We start from the raw sequence: 18122 nt of genomic DNA, 5'->3' as shown, positions 1-18122 counted from the left end.
TGTGTAAATAAAGGACTCGCTTTTTATTTAATTTGAACTATTCCAACAGCCGCATGTGGCCAGCAGCCCTCGTACTGGGCAGCATGATCCGGTTCTTTTCACCCTCAAACTTGGAATGAGAAGATCGCTTACCTTAAATCAAGGACCACCCCCCTTATGATTTCCCAAATGACATAAAAACATAACAAGTATACCACCAAGTGATGCCACCACACCCGGGACCTGCCTGACCCACGGTTTCTCTCCTACCTGAACTTTAAACGGGTCTCCGGTGATGCGAAGGGGCTTGTCTGCTCCCGTGGGCAATGGGCCGTCCTGGATCATGACCATCTTCACGCCAGTCCGCTCCTGTGGGGGCACACAGGTCCTCAGCAGAAAGCCTTCTGGTTCCGAGGACTGGGCTCTGCGACAGCACACAGGCCACAACCCTGACCTGCAACTTCAAAGGCCTGAGCCCTGAAATAAGAGCTTGTTCCTAATGAAATCTGGCAACAAAACTAACTCAAACTCACGGAAGCAAACTTCTAGTCCTCCTCTCAGTGACTGTGACTATTACTATGCTCAGCCATGGAAATCTCCATCTGATTACGTGGTGCAGCCCCGGAACTTGCTGGGGGCGTTAAATCCTAAAGCACGCCTGGCCCCACATGTCTCAGATGAGGGAATCTGGAGCTCAGAGCAGTTCATGAAGCATTTACGCAGCAGTGGGCACCTCGCTCAGGGTCTCACATAAACAAAGATAACAGGCATTACTTTATTTCATGACAACAGTGAGGCCAGTGCCTCCCTACTCTTACAGACGAGGAGCCTGAGCCTTAGAAAAGTGCACGACTGCACCTATGGCCTGGCAGCTAATGAGCAGGAGTGCTGCTAGCTCTGGACACAGGATCTTCATCTGAGAGTCTCTACAGGGCTTCACTGCCACAGCGGGTGCTGCCCGTTCAGGGGGACCCCAGGCCTTGGTGTCACAGCTGGCATCAAGCCTGGCCACAGTAAATGTTCAGAAGTGTGGAAGCCCTTGGGCAGAGGTTTCGGGGGGAGCCCGGCACCGTGGTGCACAGCCAGCCCAGCTCGGGCCAGCCAGAGCCATGACCAAACCCCCCGAGCTGGGAAGATGAAGGAAGTGAAGGCCTGCTGAAGTGCTGCTGGCCGGGGGTCACGCACCTGCAACTGCTTTATCGTCTCCCCGCCTTTGCCGATGACCAGACCCACTTTTGACGCTGGGATGGGAATCTCCTGGACCGTGCTGTTGCCGTCAACGTCATTGTGAAAGCCGGGTCCGTTCCGACAGCGGTCCACGATCTGCCCCAGGAGCCGTTTGGCTTGTCTTTGGGAGGGAGAACAACAACAAGAGAACTAGTGGTTAAGTGAATGCTCTGGGCGCCCGGGAAGGGACAAACAGCACCGGGGAAACACAAGAAGGGGTCAAGGCTGCCCTCCAGCCAGCTCCAGCTGTTGCCCCCACTACCCGGGAGGTCTCTGCCATCCGCCACGCTACCGGGCTGGAAGTTGAAAGCAACACACACCACAAGAGCAATGTCCCACCACAGCCCCTCCACGTCTGCCCTTGCCCTTGTGTCTCGTGTGCATGCCACACACACGCCTGTCTCCTATGCAAACGTCAGCAGCCTCGGTGGCAGAGCCTACCTTTGATCCCCCTGCGTCTCTCTGCGCCCCAGTCCAGCACAACCCTCCTCACAGAGCACACGCTCAACGGACGGTGGTTAAATAAGGGCAGAAGAGAAAGCAAGGAGAAAGACGGGATGAAAGAAAGAAAGCAAGGGTTAGTAGTCGTCATCTGAACCCTCAAACTCCGAATTTCTTCTCCATAACCAACCAGACTGCTTGGGTGACTTTTCAGCTAGGGCTAAGAGTCACTAGCTCAGTTTCAAGGGTGGGGAAGAAAAGGAGGCAGGGCCCCGGTTCAACTGCAGGGCCATGTACACCTGCTTGGTGCTTTTCAGATGGTCAAAAGCCTGCATTCCCCTGGAATGTTATGCGGATGTACCTGGAGACAGCGGGGGGGGCGGTGGGGGCGGGGGAGGGGTAGGGAAATTGTAATGGTGAAATAGTACAACCCAGCCTACTGAGGTCCTCTGTCAGGCCAATTTCCTTTTCTGCACCAGAATCTCCCCTGGCTGTTATTTGCAGTGTTTGTTCTTTGAATCACCAGGTACGATCTACTTTGTGGTTCCTTTAATGGCTACTGAACAGGCTGGCTGTACTGCGCACTGAAGCAAAAAAAAAAAAGGTTTTCTATTCAAGTTATAACCCTGCTGCCTCGACTGCTTGGGCAGAACAGGAAGCAGGAATGTTTAGAAGAGGAGGAAGAAGGTGAACGGCAGGAAATGGATGTTGCCTGTTGTCCTGAGCCTTTGTGTAGAGTCAGCCGTGTGCATCTTCTCAGTTACAGCAGCTTTTTAATATTTTGCCTGTGTACTAGATTAACCTGCGTTGGAAGAAAAATGCCTTGACTCCAGCGAAAGCATCCTGCTTGCCCTCTAATGCACACCTGCCAGTGGTGTTTATTCTGGTTCACTGCTTGCAATGTCACAGCAGAACAAGAGAATTTAAACTCATCTAGACTCCCTGAGAAAGGGAAACAATAAAACAGCCCTACCTACTGAGTCAGACATAATCTCGGCACCCCTGTCCCCAGACGCGATGCTGCTCGGGAGACGGGAAGAGGAGACGGAGCAGACTGGGGGTGAGCACCTCCTTCTTCCCAGGAGGTTCTGGGACTTAGGAGGCCCGCATCTGGTACAGGTCTCTGGGCATGTGTGTACGAGAGCAAGGCCTGTCCCACGGCTGCTCTAAGGGCCCCAAGAGGCAAAACACCCTCTGGTTGGTTCACAGGGCCCTCTGAGCGGGGCAACGGCCACCAAGAGTAGACTCACTGGGTTCACAGGTATCAGAAGGGCGATGGGACCAGCCCCAGGCAAGAGACCTGATGCCAGGATTCTCAACGCTTCCCAAAGTGAGAGAGGCTTAACTGATCCAAACCTGCTCAGGTAAAGGAGGTTATTAACAAAGAAGAAGTGAGTTAATGAGAGCATTCAGGCAGGGTGAACGGACACTCTGGAGGACCTGCTTTAGGAAGTAGGTGTTATGACAGCTGTGAGAAATTCTGTAGGGTTTGGAAAAAAATAGGTGATACCTTCTGTGTTTAAGGTAACAGAACAACTACCCTGGCGTGGCAACCTCCCAGATCCTTCTCTAAGGAAGCATCTGCGTTTCGTGGCCAGACTGCGTCAAAGATTGACAGTATTCAGTAACAATTCTGCCCTTCCATTTCTCCCCGGCTGGGGAAGGAGGAAGAAGAGTGAAAAGGAGAAAGTAAATAAAATAAACTTACTCAATACTTTCTGGGGTTCCGGTAAGTACACAGGGCCTCTCTGGAATCCCAGAACTCTCTACAAGAAGAATCAAGAAGACGAGGTGTGTTGGTGGGCATCAGGCAACCGTGCGCCTTTGCCTCTGTGTATCGACTGTCTCTCTCGGGCTGGTTTCTACACCAGCCCCACAGAAGCCCCGGCTCCCAGAAAAACAGTCTGCTCCCGCTTGCGGAGAGAATATGAAGCTGGGAGCTCCAGCCTGGATTCTCCAAATAAAAACAAGTCCTGCAGGGGGCAGCGGGAAGGATGCAGCCGTGGGCTCTGCGTTGGTCCTAATTACCAGCCTCAGCTGCGTACCTGACCCACGAGTGTGCTAGTCTGCCAGAGTCACTTAACCCACTGCTCCTCAGTTTGTCCACCTGCAGTGAAGTTTAAAGGGTACCTGCCGGCAGCTCTGAGGCACACTAGTGTGGAGTTTAATGGTATGCATGTCAGAGTTATTACCAGTAACCGCACAAATATTCCAAGGGAACAGTGACATCCATGTGGAATTGGTTCTGGGCCATTTGACGAGAGGGAAAAAAACCTTACTTTCCAACACCACACAGGACCCTTATTCTGTTCCTAGAAAAAAAAACTGCCTCGGGAGAGAGGTTCAAGGGGGAGGGGACATATGTATACCTATGGCTGATTCATGGTGATGTATGGCAGAAACCAATACAACATTGTAAAGCAGTTATCCTCCAATTAAAAATAAACAACAACAACAAAAACCTGCCTCTGAAAATTCACGTTCAAAAAAATGAAAGACAAATGGCCAACAGCAGCAACTGCCTTCGAGACACTATAGAAGTATCTTTTAAAATGACAAACATTTCTGTCGTCAAATGTCCTCTAAATCCTGTCCTCTGCTGTGGAAAGCGGTCGAACTCAGATGATGAAATTATAAATGACAGTAACAACTCTTCTTCCCCAGTGTGTGTCTCTCCATCTCACGTGGTCAAAATGACCCCACTGGGGAAGGTCGTGAGCTGCGTTTCACACATGCTCACGGAGCCAGAGCCTCCAGCCGGCCCCTTCCCATGAAGGGCAGGGACCACCGACTCCAGGGGGGTGGTGAGCAGACCCCAGCAGTGAGCCCAGAGCCACAGCAGCACTCCTCCAGGCCCCACTCTGCCTGACATCACATTCTGGTGCAGAAAACAGAGGTCCGGGACCAGCAGGTGTTCAGGAGGGACCACACTGGGCCCAGAGCTGCAGAGGGTCTGTCTCCCCAGAGGCCAGACGGGCAGCTTCGCCAGGACCTGCTTCTGCTCTGGTTTTTCTGGTTCTCACCGGGGAGGCCAGCTCCACTGCAGGGAAAACAGCCAGCGCATGTACTTACCAAGCCCCTACAGACTCCTAAGCAACAGGCAGAGACACTACGTCTGAAAACCTCTGAAATAAAGACTGGTTTCTGCCACACTGAGATCTATGAAAAATCAGCCCTTACCTGAGGCAATCTGAATTTTGCAACCAGATTCTGCTTGAATCCGCGAGATCTGCTCACCTCCCCGGCCGATAACTGAAACAGACGAAACAGGGTCAGGATAGGCCCCTTACTCCACATTTAACCATGCGCAGATGACTTCATTAACTCAACAAACATTTATACTTGGCTCGCGGCACAACAAACCAGCAAGCCACAGAACTTGTGCGTGAAACACAGCAGACAAGAAAGGTACCCCAGCTGAAGTCGGCGGGGGGCCCATGGCCCAACATTCCCGAAGGGAGTCCCGCTTTGGGGCAGCGCTTTGGGGCTCTGAAGAACGCAGTGTGCAGAGCATTCTGCTACAGGTGACAGACACGCCAAGGGGATTACAATGAACACGAGGGACAGGAATCAGGGAAAAAGCAAAGAACGTGGATACTTACTAAATCCAACCATTTTATCAGGCACTTTGAATTCTTCTGTTATTACTGCCCTAAAAACAACAAAGAACATTTTGGAAAAATACACAGAATAAAGAATTCTGCTATCATTTTCAGCTCCTCAAACTTCCCATATTGGCAATCATGTCAAGTAAATCATGCCAACATGGCCAACAAGTCTACAACCATCTGCAAAGGCAGCCCCCCTGAAGACCCCTTTGATCAGTCACTTCTTGCAAAGACCCAAGCCTCCCTTTCCCTATGTCAAAGCAAGAAACCTCTTTCATGAAACCATCAGCTCCACTAAGCACTGACTTTTCTTCCTAAAGTTACCTTCAGCAGTGCTGACAGCTGAAGGTCCTCTGAGGCGTGGGGCACGCTTAGCCTTCGATTCTGGTCTCCCAGATGGAGAGAGACAGCTACTTGTCAACAGTCCTTGTTTCCCATCTTTTTACTGCTTTCTGGCCACCCTCTAATTTATCTGCCTCTTGGGATGAGACGTCCCAAATGGAACCAGCGTCCCGCTGAGGCCTAATTGGTGCTGACCAGTACAGAATGATTACCTTGCTTATTCCGCAAGGGACTTCTGTTAAATGCTACCCCATCCATTATGGGCCTTTTTTAAAAAAAAAAAAACAACTGCTGCATTGGTTCTTTCAAACAGCTCTTCAAATTTTGCCATATAGTGTGTTGTGGACAATATCCAATTTGCCCAACACCCCAGAAAGCAATTAAATCTAAACATTTACCTTAGGAAGAAAACTAAATGCAAGTAGTTTAAAAGAAAAAAAAAAAAGCAAGCACTTTCAAACCTCCCTTACACAGCTGGATCTTTACACATCACGTAAAGCGCTGGATCAAGCGCATGTTCTCAGGGAAAGCGCAGCACTTAGCAGAGCCGCGGCAGCATGAACACCGCTGCTGCTGCAGCCCGCGGGCTTCCCGTGCTTTCATCCTCATGCTGTACATGCACGAGGATTCTCTACGTCTCTGGGGACACATGAATCCCTGGCTTCCTCAGCAGTTAGACTGTAAATGCTAATGCCAGGCCTTGGCCGGCATGAACGGCCCACTGGACGAGAGACCCAGGGCCCTGCTGGGACGTCCCCTGGTGGTGGTGAAAGGTAACCGGGCTCCTGGGCGCGGAGCCGCCAGGCCGCTACCGGTGCTTGCAGCACAGAGCTGTCTACTCTCAGGAGACAGTCCTGGGGAATTTCCTAGAAGGCGTTCAGCACCAGCCCCACTCAGAAACTCAGGCAGCTCCTTGGCTCGCAGAACAATTTTAGCAGACTCTCTCTGAGGGAAAAATGTAGTTAAGATGAGCTTCCCTGGGCTCCCGGAAAGACAAGGCCTTATTATAAACCCAAGGCTGAAACTGCTCTAAGGCACAAAGTACGAACGTTTTGCGAAGTAAAATCCTGACGAACTACGGCTTTATAGGAAAGTTACATGTGATGCTAACACAACCTCAGTGAAATGACTGTATTTCAATTCATTAAAAAAAAAAACACACCAAACAACAAGCAAATAAAGAAACAACAAAAAAGTCACCAGGATAGTGCCCGGTGACGTCTAGAAGCTCCCAAACAGGCAGAGAATACAAGCGGCTGTAACTGTATCACCAGGGCTGAAGGTTAGGGATAACACGTTACAGTAATGAGCACGCAGCATGCAGTCTCACGCCTCAGGGAAGGGAACCCCCCACCCTTGTGGGTTTCCTGTATATTTTGCTCTTTTAGAAGGGTAGCACTGCGACCACAAATATCCTGTCTTACAGACTGGCCTTTTTAAAGCCCAGAGGTCTCTGTATCTCTCTAAATCCTCAATGTTGATGGGAGAGTGGTGAGGAGAAACCGAGGAAGAGAAATCAAGGGGCACCCATCCAAGGTTCTGGGGTGAGGCTTCTAACTAGGTGGTGGGGGGGGCACCCAGGCTTCCACATCCTGGGCCCTGACTCCTGGGGCAACCTAGGCTCCATCTTGGGAAAGCCCAGTCAAGCCACACTTCTTTAGCATGGCTTTTCTCAAGCAAAGAGGTGAATGGTTCATAGAACATGGGGAAAACCATCAAATCAGGAGGACAATTTTCACATTCTCTACTTTTAAATTCAGCATATGTGGACAGAAAGAGCAGCTTCAACATCCCAGAAGTCTTTTAAGTTCAGTTTTACAATAATGCTTGATTTTTAATACCAAGTATCAGTTTATCCCTTCAGCTTACACCGTATTAGAAAGGGCTACAAAAAAAAGTTGAGTCTTAAAAAGAAATCTAGCCCATGGTTTTTCACACTCTCAACCTCTGACTTTCTAACACTCTAGTACAGATGGTGGATCAATAAACAATTAGAAATGATCAATAAATAATAAAACATAACCCACTGCTTACCTTTGATGTACCAAGGCCCCTAACTGGTTACCTACTGTGGCAGAGAGAAAGAAAAAAGAAAAATCAAAGCATTAGCACGGATAAACTAACTTCATCCTTACACGACTTCTTACCATTTCAGAGAGGGGAAAAAAAAGAAAGGCAGAAAGAAAGCAAACAGTAATTTAGGCTCAGTGGCTGAAATGAATGCGTTACATGATATGAAACAGGAGGGGATGTCGTGATCAACAGTCTCTAACCCAGTGTCCAGCTGAACGCAGGATAAGAAATTGATCTGTGTGTCCACATGCTGAGCAGCCTGGGAGAAAATCCTGCTCGCTAAATCCCTCTTACTTCCTACCTCCCTCCCGCTTGGGATCCAAACTCAATGTAAAGATGGCCAGGGTCCCTTCTTTCCCTTTTTAAAACAAATGAGAAGATTTAACCTCCTCGTTCAGAAGCATTGTTAAGGACTGCTCCGTGGCAGCTGCAGTCTCTAAGAACGTGCACATATGTTCCTGCTGGCCACACCACGCGGCATCCCCCTCACTCTCCCTACCCTCCCAGGAGCATAAGCATCTCAAGGAGAGGAATGAGGAGCTGGCCTCCTCCCTTCTTGGGCCTCTTCGCTGAGCCACCCTCACAGTCTGGACGCCACGGACGCTAGGAGTGAGCAACTGTCTTTCAAGCCCATTTCACAGAGACGACAGTGCCCAACAGGCTCTAATTATGACAACCAAGTCTGCAGCACACTCCCGCAACGCCACTTCTGCTATGCTTTCTGTTCATTTCTCCTCTTTCAGCTACTGATGAGCGTCTCCACCAGCCATCAGCAAAAAATGAATCTGCAGTACTTCTCTTTGGAAAATGCAGCCCAGGAAACACAGTCAGCAGACAATGAAAAAGTATACATCCCAACTGCATCGCAAGGAACTGAATGAATCATACAAAATGCTAACAAGAGCATTCAAAAATATGTCTCCCGGCAAAGTTATAAGAAGGACAGATACACGCTAAGTGGGGAAGAATCAATTACATCAGCCTCAGAACAAAGAGGGACATGTCCGACATCTGAAATCTAGGGTTCCAACAGCTCTTCTTTCTGCTTGAACTTAACCCTGTCATTCTTGGACCGCAGAGGAGATGGTCATAAAACAACCAAGGAAAATAAACCAGATCAAGATGTTTTAAAAGGAGAAGAGAAAGCCTGGAGAAACACACAGCAAAAAAGTACACAAAGCTACTGAGTCAATACCGTATTTCTCCTTGATCAATGGCACGATAATGGTCTACAGCCAAAACACCGACCTTATACACTCTTACCCTGCTTATCTCAGAGATAACAGCACTGCTCTTTATCGACTCTTAAACATTTTCGTTCTGGGCTTCCGGTCTGAGCATGACAAATACCCTCACTCCGCACAGGCCGTGTCCACGATTCCCATTCCGTGTGAGAAGCGGACAGGCACCAGCCCGAGAGGAGACTCCTCGCCGCCCACTCAGCCCCTGGACGCTGTGAGAGAGGATCGCCCACAGCAGAGGCAGCAGGCGAGAGGACAACACGCGGGAGGAGAAGGTCCACGACAGAGAGCCGCTGAGTCTGGTCACCCGTTCCTATTTAAGGGTCACGCTCAGCATCCCTGCTCACGGTCAGAACTCTTTCCCTTGGGGTCAAGAAACGAGCGAGGACAAAGAAACTGAAATGTCTTGACGTGATACAAACACCGAAGAGCGGGGACTAGTCCCTGCTTGGGGCAACGTGGCCGGACCTCGGCTCAGGGTCTGCCGTGCTACCTGGTGGCCGATCTACCGATACTTCAGCTGGAAAAGCGGCAGCACGGTAAAGGGTGACACTGCCAGAGGACTTCATGAGATTCACGAGAATGTTCGGAGGGCTCCTGGCCAAAAGCCATTTGAAATTTTGTTCTCATCAAAAAAAAGGAAATTCTTTTTGTCAGCAAAGTATGTGTCACGGGTGTCACACACACCGTATCATTTCTGACAGCCAACTGCTCCGGCGACAAGTGGTGGTGAGGTGCTTAGAGAGACGGAAAATACAAGGGTGCACACTGTCATCCCACGAACAGACGGGCTGCTGGGAGCCCCCCACTGAAGAGTGAAATCAAATTCAAATCCACACCCAACCCTTTAAGTTGCCGGACTCTTCAGCACAGATCGTCTTTCTCCTCCACGCAAATGCCAGCGCTCCAGGAGGAAAAAGTGTGATTTAAAGTTTCACTCCCTTCTGAAACATTCCCATTTGGTGCCTAAAAATGAAAACCAGCAGTTAGGTAAGGGACACTGGCCACACTCATATGGCAAACAAACGGGGGGCTTCTCTCCGTCTTCAGGATGAACAGGGTCAGACGACGGAGGCATATGGGGACATCGAGCAAGCTCGATTTAACAATTATAGTCATTTTACTGTAAAAAAAGGAAAAATGCTGAATAAAATCAATCCTACTTCCTCTTAATGGCACCTGCTGGTCAACCATGGTTCACCTGGCCTCCAGACTTCCTGGCACGTGTGTGCAGTACACGCTCAGGTGCGGTTCTCACTTATCCCTGCACGCTCTGCAATGGGAGGCCATCTGGGCAACGGAAAGATGAGCTTCCCAGAGAAAACATCCATGAGAAAACACAACACGAGAACTCCTTTCTGGAGAGTCATCTGCTGCTGATTTCAATCATGATCTTTGAAAAAAATAAGGCACTGGACACGTTTTTTCACCTTAGAGAGGAGGAAAAACAGTCTCCATTCACCCCCCACCCCCGACCCGCTCCAAAATAATGCTAACAAAATATCACTGGGGGATACACCCAGCTTTATAGTACACACAATCTTAATGGTTAGCCCCCGACGCCCCGCCTCAAAATAGCCCAAGAGGCCAAGCGCCCGGCATCGCTTGTAACACCGAAAACACGCACACAAAGCAGCGGACCCGGACGGGTGAGAGGGCAGGTTAGGGAGGACGTGCCCACAGTGCTCCAGTGACCGGCACGATAAATCGACCAACCAACCAAACCTTCCTCTTCAGCCTCAGAACACAAGCCTGCGCCCGCGCTTGGATTCCCGACTGTGACTCTGACCAGCGCCTTTCTGAGCCCGGTTAAGGTCAGCCACAGCAGCAGTTAGCTGCGGCCACTCCTGCGGTTTCCAAAGCAGCTTTGAAAAGCTCTTCTCCCAAGGACAACACAAAGGCTGCCTGTGTTCTAATGCAGCAGCTCATGCCCTAGGGCCCACAACACACTGACAGGCTAAATTCAGCTGAGAGTCCCTGGGCAAGTAACCTGTTACTAATTTGGCAAATTATTATTTTTTAAAAGTGAGCGTAAATCCAAGTTTATCTCAGTAATGTCCCTCTCAGCTGCAGCTGAATGTGCCCTGTGACGGGAAAGGCCCACCACCAGTCTGCAACGGTGCTTCTCTAGGTGCCTCACTGGCACAAACCCATCCAGTCCTGCAAGCGCCCTGGGAGGCAAAGGCTGTTACCACCAGTCTCATCTGACTGATGGAGGTGCCTCAGCAAAGGGCACAGGGGTGTGAATGCCTGTGCCCAGGTGACCCCTGCACCATCTTTTGGGTGTCGGGCGCCACACTGGGTCTTGGGCATAAAATGGTGAGCAAGGTCATATTTGCCTTCAAGAAGTTTAGAGTTCCACCCTCCCTGGTGGTTCAGCAGGTAAGAATCTGCCTGCTAATCTGGGGGACATGGGTTTGATCCCTGATCCAGGAAGATTTCACATCCCTTGGGGCAACTAAGCCCGTGTGCCAGGACTACTGAGCCCGAGCTCTAGGGCCCACGAGCCACAAGAAACGCCACCACCGTGGGACGCCTGGGCATGGCCACTGGAGTAGCCCCTGCTCTCTGCAACCAGAGACAACCCGAGCACGGCAACAAAGATCCACACAGCCATAAACAAACCAGCCTCGAGTCTAGTGCAGAAAGCAGAAGGCTCCACGATGAGCAGCAGCTACCCTAGTCTCCAGGGGCGCAGAGGTGTTAGGGATGCACCTGCGCCCCTCCCCAGTGCCAGCGCCCACCAGCAGTCTCTGGAGGAAAATTACGAGGAAAAATAGAGTGTGCGATGCTTATTTACAGCACTATGGCTTATTTTCATTTCATCCAGTAGTAATGAAACCAGTTTAGGGGGGGCACAACCAACTTTATTAAAAAATGAAATAGAAAACAGAAGGGACTATATATGGATACATATTTGGGATATGTATTTAATAAACTTTTTTATTAACACAGTTACACACGTGTTTTAGTAAGTGTGCAGTGACTAGTTCTGATGGAAACATGGAACCCACGTCCCTTGCACTGGCAGGTGGATTCTTAACCACTGGACCCACAGACTCACCCCTTTTGAGGTGTTTGAGGACTTTGCCTCTCCTGGTGATGAGCCACCACAAACTAAAGAAGGGTGCTGTTAGAAAGGGTGTGGAAAGGGGAGGCCCCACGTGGAGTCCCCAGCAGACACGATTCTCAGAGATCCGTCTGTTTAAGGGGAGAGGGTGCACAGAGGTCCAAGAGCTGGAGGAAGATCTGTGAGCTCGTCCACCCCAGGCAAACGTCACGCACCCCGGCCTGAAGACTCCTACTTGACAACACCCCTGATTTCTTCCCCTGTGACTCTTAGGAACCGAGTTTTAGTCTCCGCTCTTCACACCTGCAGCATCCACTATGACCCCCCCATGCGGGGAAAATAGCAGCAGCTCCGAGGTACGTGTTCCTGTCCATGCAAAGTAGACGTTCCCCACTGGGGAGCAGGGGCAGGGGTCCAGACACCCTGGCCAGGCGGCTGCAAGAATCAGCCCTCACTACTCCTGAGCACAGGCACCTCTCTGCCCTCTTCTCTCTCTGAAAAGCCTGGGACCTTAAACAATCTTTCCTCCGCACTGTTTTTTCCTCCTTCTCCTTGCCTTACGCCACAAGTGCTGAAACGAAATTTGGAAAGGACTACACACACACACCCCCCTTCCAATCTTCCTGTAAATGATTCATTTGGCAGCGGACCTAAGAACTCTCCTTCCTTCACTTCATTTCTGTCCACACGAGGAACAGAAATGGTGGTCAATCTAAAATGGTCTTACCAAAGCACCAGAGGTGAACCTTTGGTAGAAAAGGCAGGCATATTTTCAAAATCACTAGTGTGACAGCCCCCAGCCCTGCCCCACGCAATGGCAGGAACGGCTCTTTACTTACCCCAGGTTCTAACTCTGGTGCCACTCTTCAGAGAAGATACAGGGACAGTGTGTGGTCTGTTTGATTCAACTAAAAAGCTCACGGGGACATGAGGACTTAAATCTCTCCCAGGGTAAAAACCTGGGTAAGATGCTCCGTTGCCCCTGGAAACATGGAGGAGACGGTGGCAAGAGTGTCTCGTCCATCTGTTAACAGCTCCACAGAAATGCCAGAAATCACCTGCTTTCTCTGGCAGTCAAGAGTTGGATAGGGGAACCTGAGACAGGGAGGTTTAAGGAAACTAGGGACGGGGATCCTCACACCCCTTCCTAACTGAGGATTAAGCAAGTGTTGGAGTTAATTATTTGACAAGGCTGGCCGGAGGAGGGCCGGCTTCCCATTCTTGTAAACAACCAGTTAGGGGACACAGTCCTGCTCACTTGTTTAGGTGTGGTCTAAGTGCTTTCGAATGCCAATGGCAGAGCTCAGTGAGTGGGTCAGAGACCCTCTGGCCTACAAGCCTGAGAAACAGTTTGCCAACTTCCGACGCAGATTAAACTGAAATCTGCACTTCTAAATCACTTAGCTAGCTCTGTTCTCTTAAATCTGGAGCTTACTCTTCAAAAACTTCCTACAGGCTCATCACAGGAAGCGCAGAGGGAGAATGTGGACGTGGAGCGCTCACTCGCTGCAGGAGTGAGGCAGGGAAATCAAGAAACCATCTCTCTGACCATGGCATGCGGAGTCCGGAAGGAGCAGGAGGCGAGTCTCTGCCTCCCGAAGAATGCATGCGGGACGAGCCCCAGGAAGATGGGCGAACTGCTGTCAAAGTTGAGGGCCGTCTCGGACCCCTTCCCGAGGCAGGCGTGTGATAATGGCAGGTGGGGGGGACCAGGAGGGCTGGGGGAACCAAAGAGGAGAGGCGGTGCGGGAGCAGGGCACTGGACAGAGTCACAGGTGAGGAGGAAGACAGGGCTCCAGGAGGAAGCCACGGCCAGTCCTAGACTGAGGAGTCAGCTAGGCAAAGAGAAGGCCCGTGAGGAGGCGGCCGCAAAGGGGACAACGGGGGAGCCAGCCTAGAGGGCAGAAGGCGGGGGTCACCTTGGGGAGGGCTGGGCCCCCGGGTTCCGGAAGCGGCCACAGCTCTTAGACCAGAGATGGAACTGGTTCCGTGAGTCCAGCGGAAGCCTGAAGAAGGTACTGGATGGGAACGCTGTCACACCCAGACCCGCGGGGCCCTTCCCGAATCGGTAGGCACACTTCAAAGACCGAGAGAAAGTGTGGGTGCCACGACAGAAGATGTTCAGAGTTCAGAGGACCTGACCTGAAGCTGGAGGACAGCAGAGTGCTGCGCTTCCCAGGCCACAGACCGAGGCCGTCCCTGGAAGCTGGCCATGGAGCTCTTGGGTTCCAAGTGGCTCTTGAACTGGCCGTCTGACGGACAACTCCAAACTGCCTTGGAACACAACGACCCCAGATAGTTTTCTGCATCAGGAACAAATCTTTTTTTCTGGTTTACTGCCTAGCACTGTTGAAAATCTTCCCATTCATACATGAGCTTGCATATCCCAATGTCCTGAATTAGCCCTAAGTTAAAGTTCTTTCTGGTTGACTTATCAGTTGCAGTACTTTTAAACAGACTCAAGTAACACCTCCAAAAAACCTCTAGGGGACTGCACTTTAAACTTCTAAAGGTCAAAGAACCCGGCTCCACAGGAAAGTTAGCAAGTTCACACTGCTTAAGCGATCTGCTGAACTTCTGTCAAAAAATTTCCAAGCCAAACCAAGCAAACAAAAAAACTGCAAAGTCCTGGGAAATCTTTATGGCTAAGAAAAAAGTGCCAGGATTCCTGCCTGTTGCTCGTCTCTGCTTTTCTAAGCTTTCACCTCACAAACATTGAGACTGTGATCCTTAGAAAGCTGTCTGATAAACATGAGCATCTCTTTCCATGACGGGCTCTGTTTATCCACATATTTAGTCACGAGGACAGAACTGGCCCAGTGACCTCAGCCCTGTCAGGGGACAACTGACAAGAGCCTGGGGCAGGACCCAGATGCCCAGCTCTCCCTAAGCTCCTCAGCACATCTCAAATTCTACACAGAGACCAACTTGGGGGGGGGGGGGGAATTCTGCTATCTAAACAGAAGAGAGGGTTAATTTTATCAAATCACAATGCTGAGGGAAATCTCTTGTAGTTCAAAACAGTGTTGTTGTGGTAAGAGACACAGGCTTGTGGATGACGGAAGACCCAGGCCCAGGTGAAAAGTACTGTTTCAGTTCTTTCCTACTAAAAGTAGACTTAACATTTTGGAGAAGGAGAGAAACTGCATTCATTCTCTGATCACAAGAACTGCGTCCCCCAAAGGCAGACATGCAAAAAATGATGGTTCTCAAAAAAGAGGTGACGATATACATATAATAATGGACTGGAGTTTCAAGTGAGAGTCTGGACTTGCTGGTGACTTACTAGCTACATTCTTACCAAAGGGTGTGCAAAGGATTGCACGCATGCATGCTCAGTCACTCAGTTGTGTCCGACTTTGCAACCCTATGGACTGTAGCTGCCAGGCTCCTGTCCATGGGATTCTCCAGTGAAGAATACTGGAGTGGGTTGCCATTTCCTACTCCAAGGGATCTTCCTAATCCAGGGATTGAACCTTTACCTCTTACTGGGAGAAAAAAACGTCTGCAAGATGCCAAAGGTTCCATTTGCAAATTTTTAGGCCCTCATTAGGCAAAGGACATAGCCATACTATTTTCTGTAAGCACAAATTTTACACTTGAACACCATGCAGTGGGTGAAAACAAGGCTGAGAGTTGTGGCATGCACTGATCTCCATTTCTGGAAACGGTGGCCTGAGAAACACTGTCCGTTAACGATACGTATGCTCAGAGTCGGGCACTTCGTGTTATTTTTACAGTGATGTCCTGTAAGGGAAAGTGAAACATGATTGTCCCGAAAAGGTAGAGAAGGTTACTCTGCATGACAGCTTTCTGCTAAGGCAAAAATGCAGACAATGAAATCACTCATATTTAGCCTAAGATATCACTGATACCAATCAAACGTAAGACGACCACAGTGCACTGATTCAGAGGAGCAGTGTAAATGGTCACCTCAGTTCCAGTGCCTCTGGGGACGAGTTTCTGTGTGTGATCATAAACACCGATAATTTTCTTCAATAGACAAGAACTTTGACACCCAAATTGAGTGTTGTACCCTTAAAATCTGCACCGTGAGAGTCTATCAATTATTCTGCTTATAAAACCCATGGCCAAGCTCTTTTAGAATCCTCAAAGAGACCAGAGAGCAGTCATGCCACATTACATTTTTTTCCGAGAACATAAAATATGCACTTTTTTTAAGAAAAGAAGATTACACAATATATACTGCTGTATACTTTGATTTTTTTCATTTAATACTGTGATATGTGAACATACCAACATGGTTGTGCACATGTGCAGACTGAGAGGACAGGGAGAGCAGACACTAGCCCAGGCACTACGTGCATATTCATGTGCAACCTCGCGTATTACAGGGTCCATTCACGGTCCTACTTTGCGGGAGGTGAAACATGATAAAGGAAGTCCATGTGCTCTGCAGAAACCCATCTGAGTCTCTTAGCCGAAGTGCTGGTAATATGCACTTCTGAGTGGTCTCAAATCCTTCTGGGGATGAGTAGGGTATATAAACCAACCAATGAAATAAACAAAGGGATGAATGAAAGGGAAATGGATGCTGCTAGCTGCCTGTTATAAATGGGAATGGTGAAGAAGACAAAAACAAACCCAGCAGAGACTGAAGGAAGGTCATGACCCTTCCTTCCTTTCTTTAAGGTCAGCGTGTAGTCACAGCTTCCTCAGAGCCATACCCCAATCTCAGTTTCTCTTTGGAGAAAAGCGGGAACTTCAATTCCCACATATGCACTGGAATAACAGAGGGCTAAATCAAGCAAAACTCCAAGCAGTCAAATTACTTCCAAGCTGATGCTTTAAGACTGTCTTTTACCCTCTCGCCCAGCTGAAAAGATTTCCCGTATTATCAAGGCAAATAAGAACTCAAATGCTGCACAATTGCTGAGGAAAATCATCTTAAATACTTCCCCTCAACCATTCTTCTTTAGAGTGACGCTGGAGAGAGCTGTTAAGGAAATGGCTGACACAGATTTCAACTGAACCGGCAGGTTTACTACCACCTGAAAGGCAAAGGCATTCACAGCAACTTACCTCCATCATCCAAGGGCCGTTTCTGTACTCCATAGCCATATACTGAGGGGTCCACTAGAGGTGTGGAATTATTCAAGTGAGGAATTGAATCAATTTTAGCAGCAATCTACAGAGAGAACCAGATTTAAATACTCAGTAACAAATCATGGCTCCACCAAGGGAGGAAGACAAGAGTCTTCTTTAAAGGGCTGTTACCCCATTTCTCTACCCGAAGGAGATTAATTAAAGCAACGTTACAGGACAAGGACTTTGCACTCCTGAATTTTCTTTTAGTCTTAGTAATAATGTGTCTTTTGAAATGATACTTCCAGAAACTTGTCTTCCACAAGCAAATTTTTAAGTCATCACTTAAAATACAGCTATAACACGTTTTAAGGAAAAAAGCAGGCCAAAAATATGAAGAACTTTGTTCAAAATATTTTAACACAGGGTTTCCTTAAGGAACAAATTCCCCAGCAATATTTAAAAGGCCATGAATTTGTTCAAATCTGACAGCTCTTTCGAAATGTTTGTCATCTTAAAACTTCAACCCCTATAAACTGATGATGAAATACATGGAAACATAAAACAAGCTGCTCTTCACTGGAAGTCCAAACAGCAGGGGGATGACCGTCTGTCCAGGCTAGTTTGGAAGGATTCTTGCACTGGAGAAATCAAGATAACCTGTGAGTGCTACTTTAACTTTTAATGTTTACCTGTCAGTTAAAGAACAGAACACAGCTATTAAATTTCCGCCAGAAACAGATGCTGTGGAGAGCTTCCTACACTTGTCTACTAGGAATCAGGGATTAAATGTGATGCTCACATAAATTAACTCTGATTCAATCAAAGGAATGTTTACAACTGCTCTTGATGTTAGTCCCTCAGTTAAGCCTAACAAGCCAGGGTGGATTAAGGGACGGCCAGCACAGATGTCCCAGAGCAGAGCCTTTCAGAGGTAGCTTTCCTGAGGTTGTCCAAATGTGCCCAGAAGTCTGAGAGCTTCCGGAACCAACATAAAGTACTTCAGACAAATAAATGACCAAAGACAGTCACGATACTGAAAACCTAAGGCAGAATTTAATGTTAGGTATCCTGGATCAGGTCTTATCCTTTCAT

At 49.0% G+C, this 18122-nt stretch overlaps 1 protein-coding gene across 4 annotated transcripts in view; it reads right to left on the bottom strand.

Moving 5' to 3' along the window:
* The window catches only part of FUBP3 (far upstream element binding protein 3), a 47686-nt gene that overhangs the window by 19044 nt on the left and 10520 nt on the right, over positions 1–18122 (bottom strand). For all 4 annotated transcript variants that reach the window (XR_008200098.1, XM_052647521.1, XM_052647520.1 and 1 more), the window contains exons 2-8: positions 17025–17130; positions 7632–7665; positions 5250–5299; positions 4828–4899; positions 3356–3413; positions 1165–1327; positions 250–348 (exon numbers count right to left, since the gene is read on the bottom strand). Coding sequence is in view for 3 of the 4 variants with exons in the window: in XM_052647521.1 (XP_052503481.1) it covers positions 250–348; positions 1165–1327; positions 3356–3413; positions 4828–4899; positions 5250–5299; positions 7632–7665; positions 17025–17130 (582 nt within the window). In the remaining variant the exon portion in view is untranslated. The remainder of the gene's footprint in view (positions 1–249; positions 349–1164; positions 1328–3355; positions 3414–4827; positions 4900–5249; positions 5300–7631; positions 7666–17024; positions 17131–18122) is intronic.

Source organism: Budorcas taxicolor, chromosome 11 (genome assembly GCF_023091745.1).
Source record: "Budorcas taxicolor isolate Tak-1 chromosome 11, Takin1.1, whole genome shotgun sequence".
Classification (NCBI taxonomy): Eukaryota; Metazoa; Chordata; class Mammalia; order Artiodactyla; family Bovidae; genus Budorcas; species Budorcas taxicolor.
The sequence above is the reverse complement of the archived record's forward strand: the minus strand, read 5'-3'. Positions and strand labels throughout refer to the sequence as shown.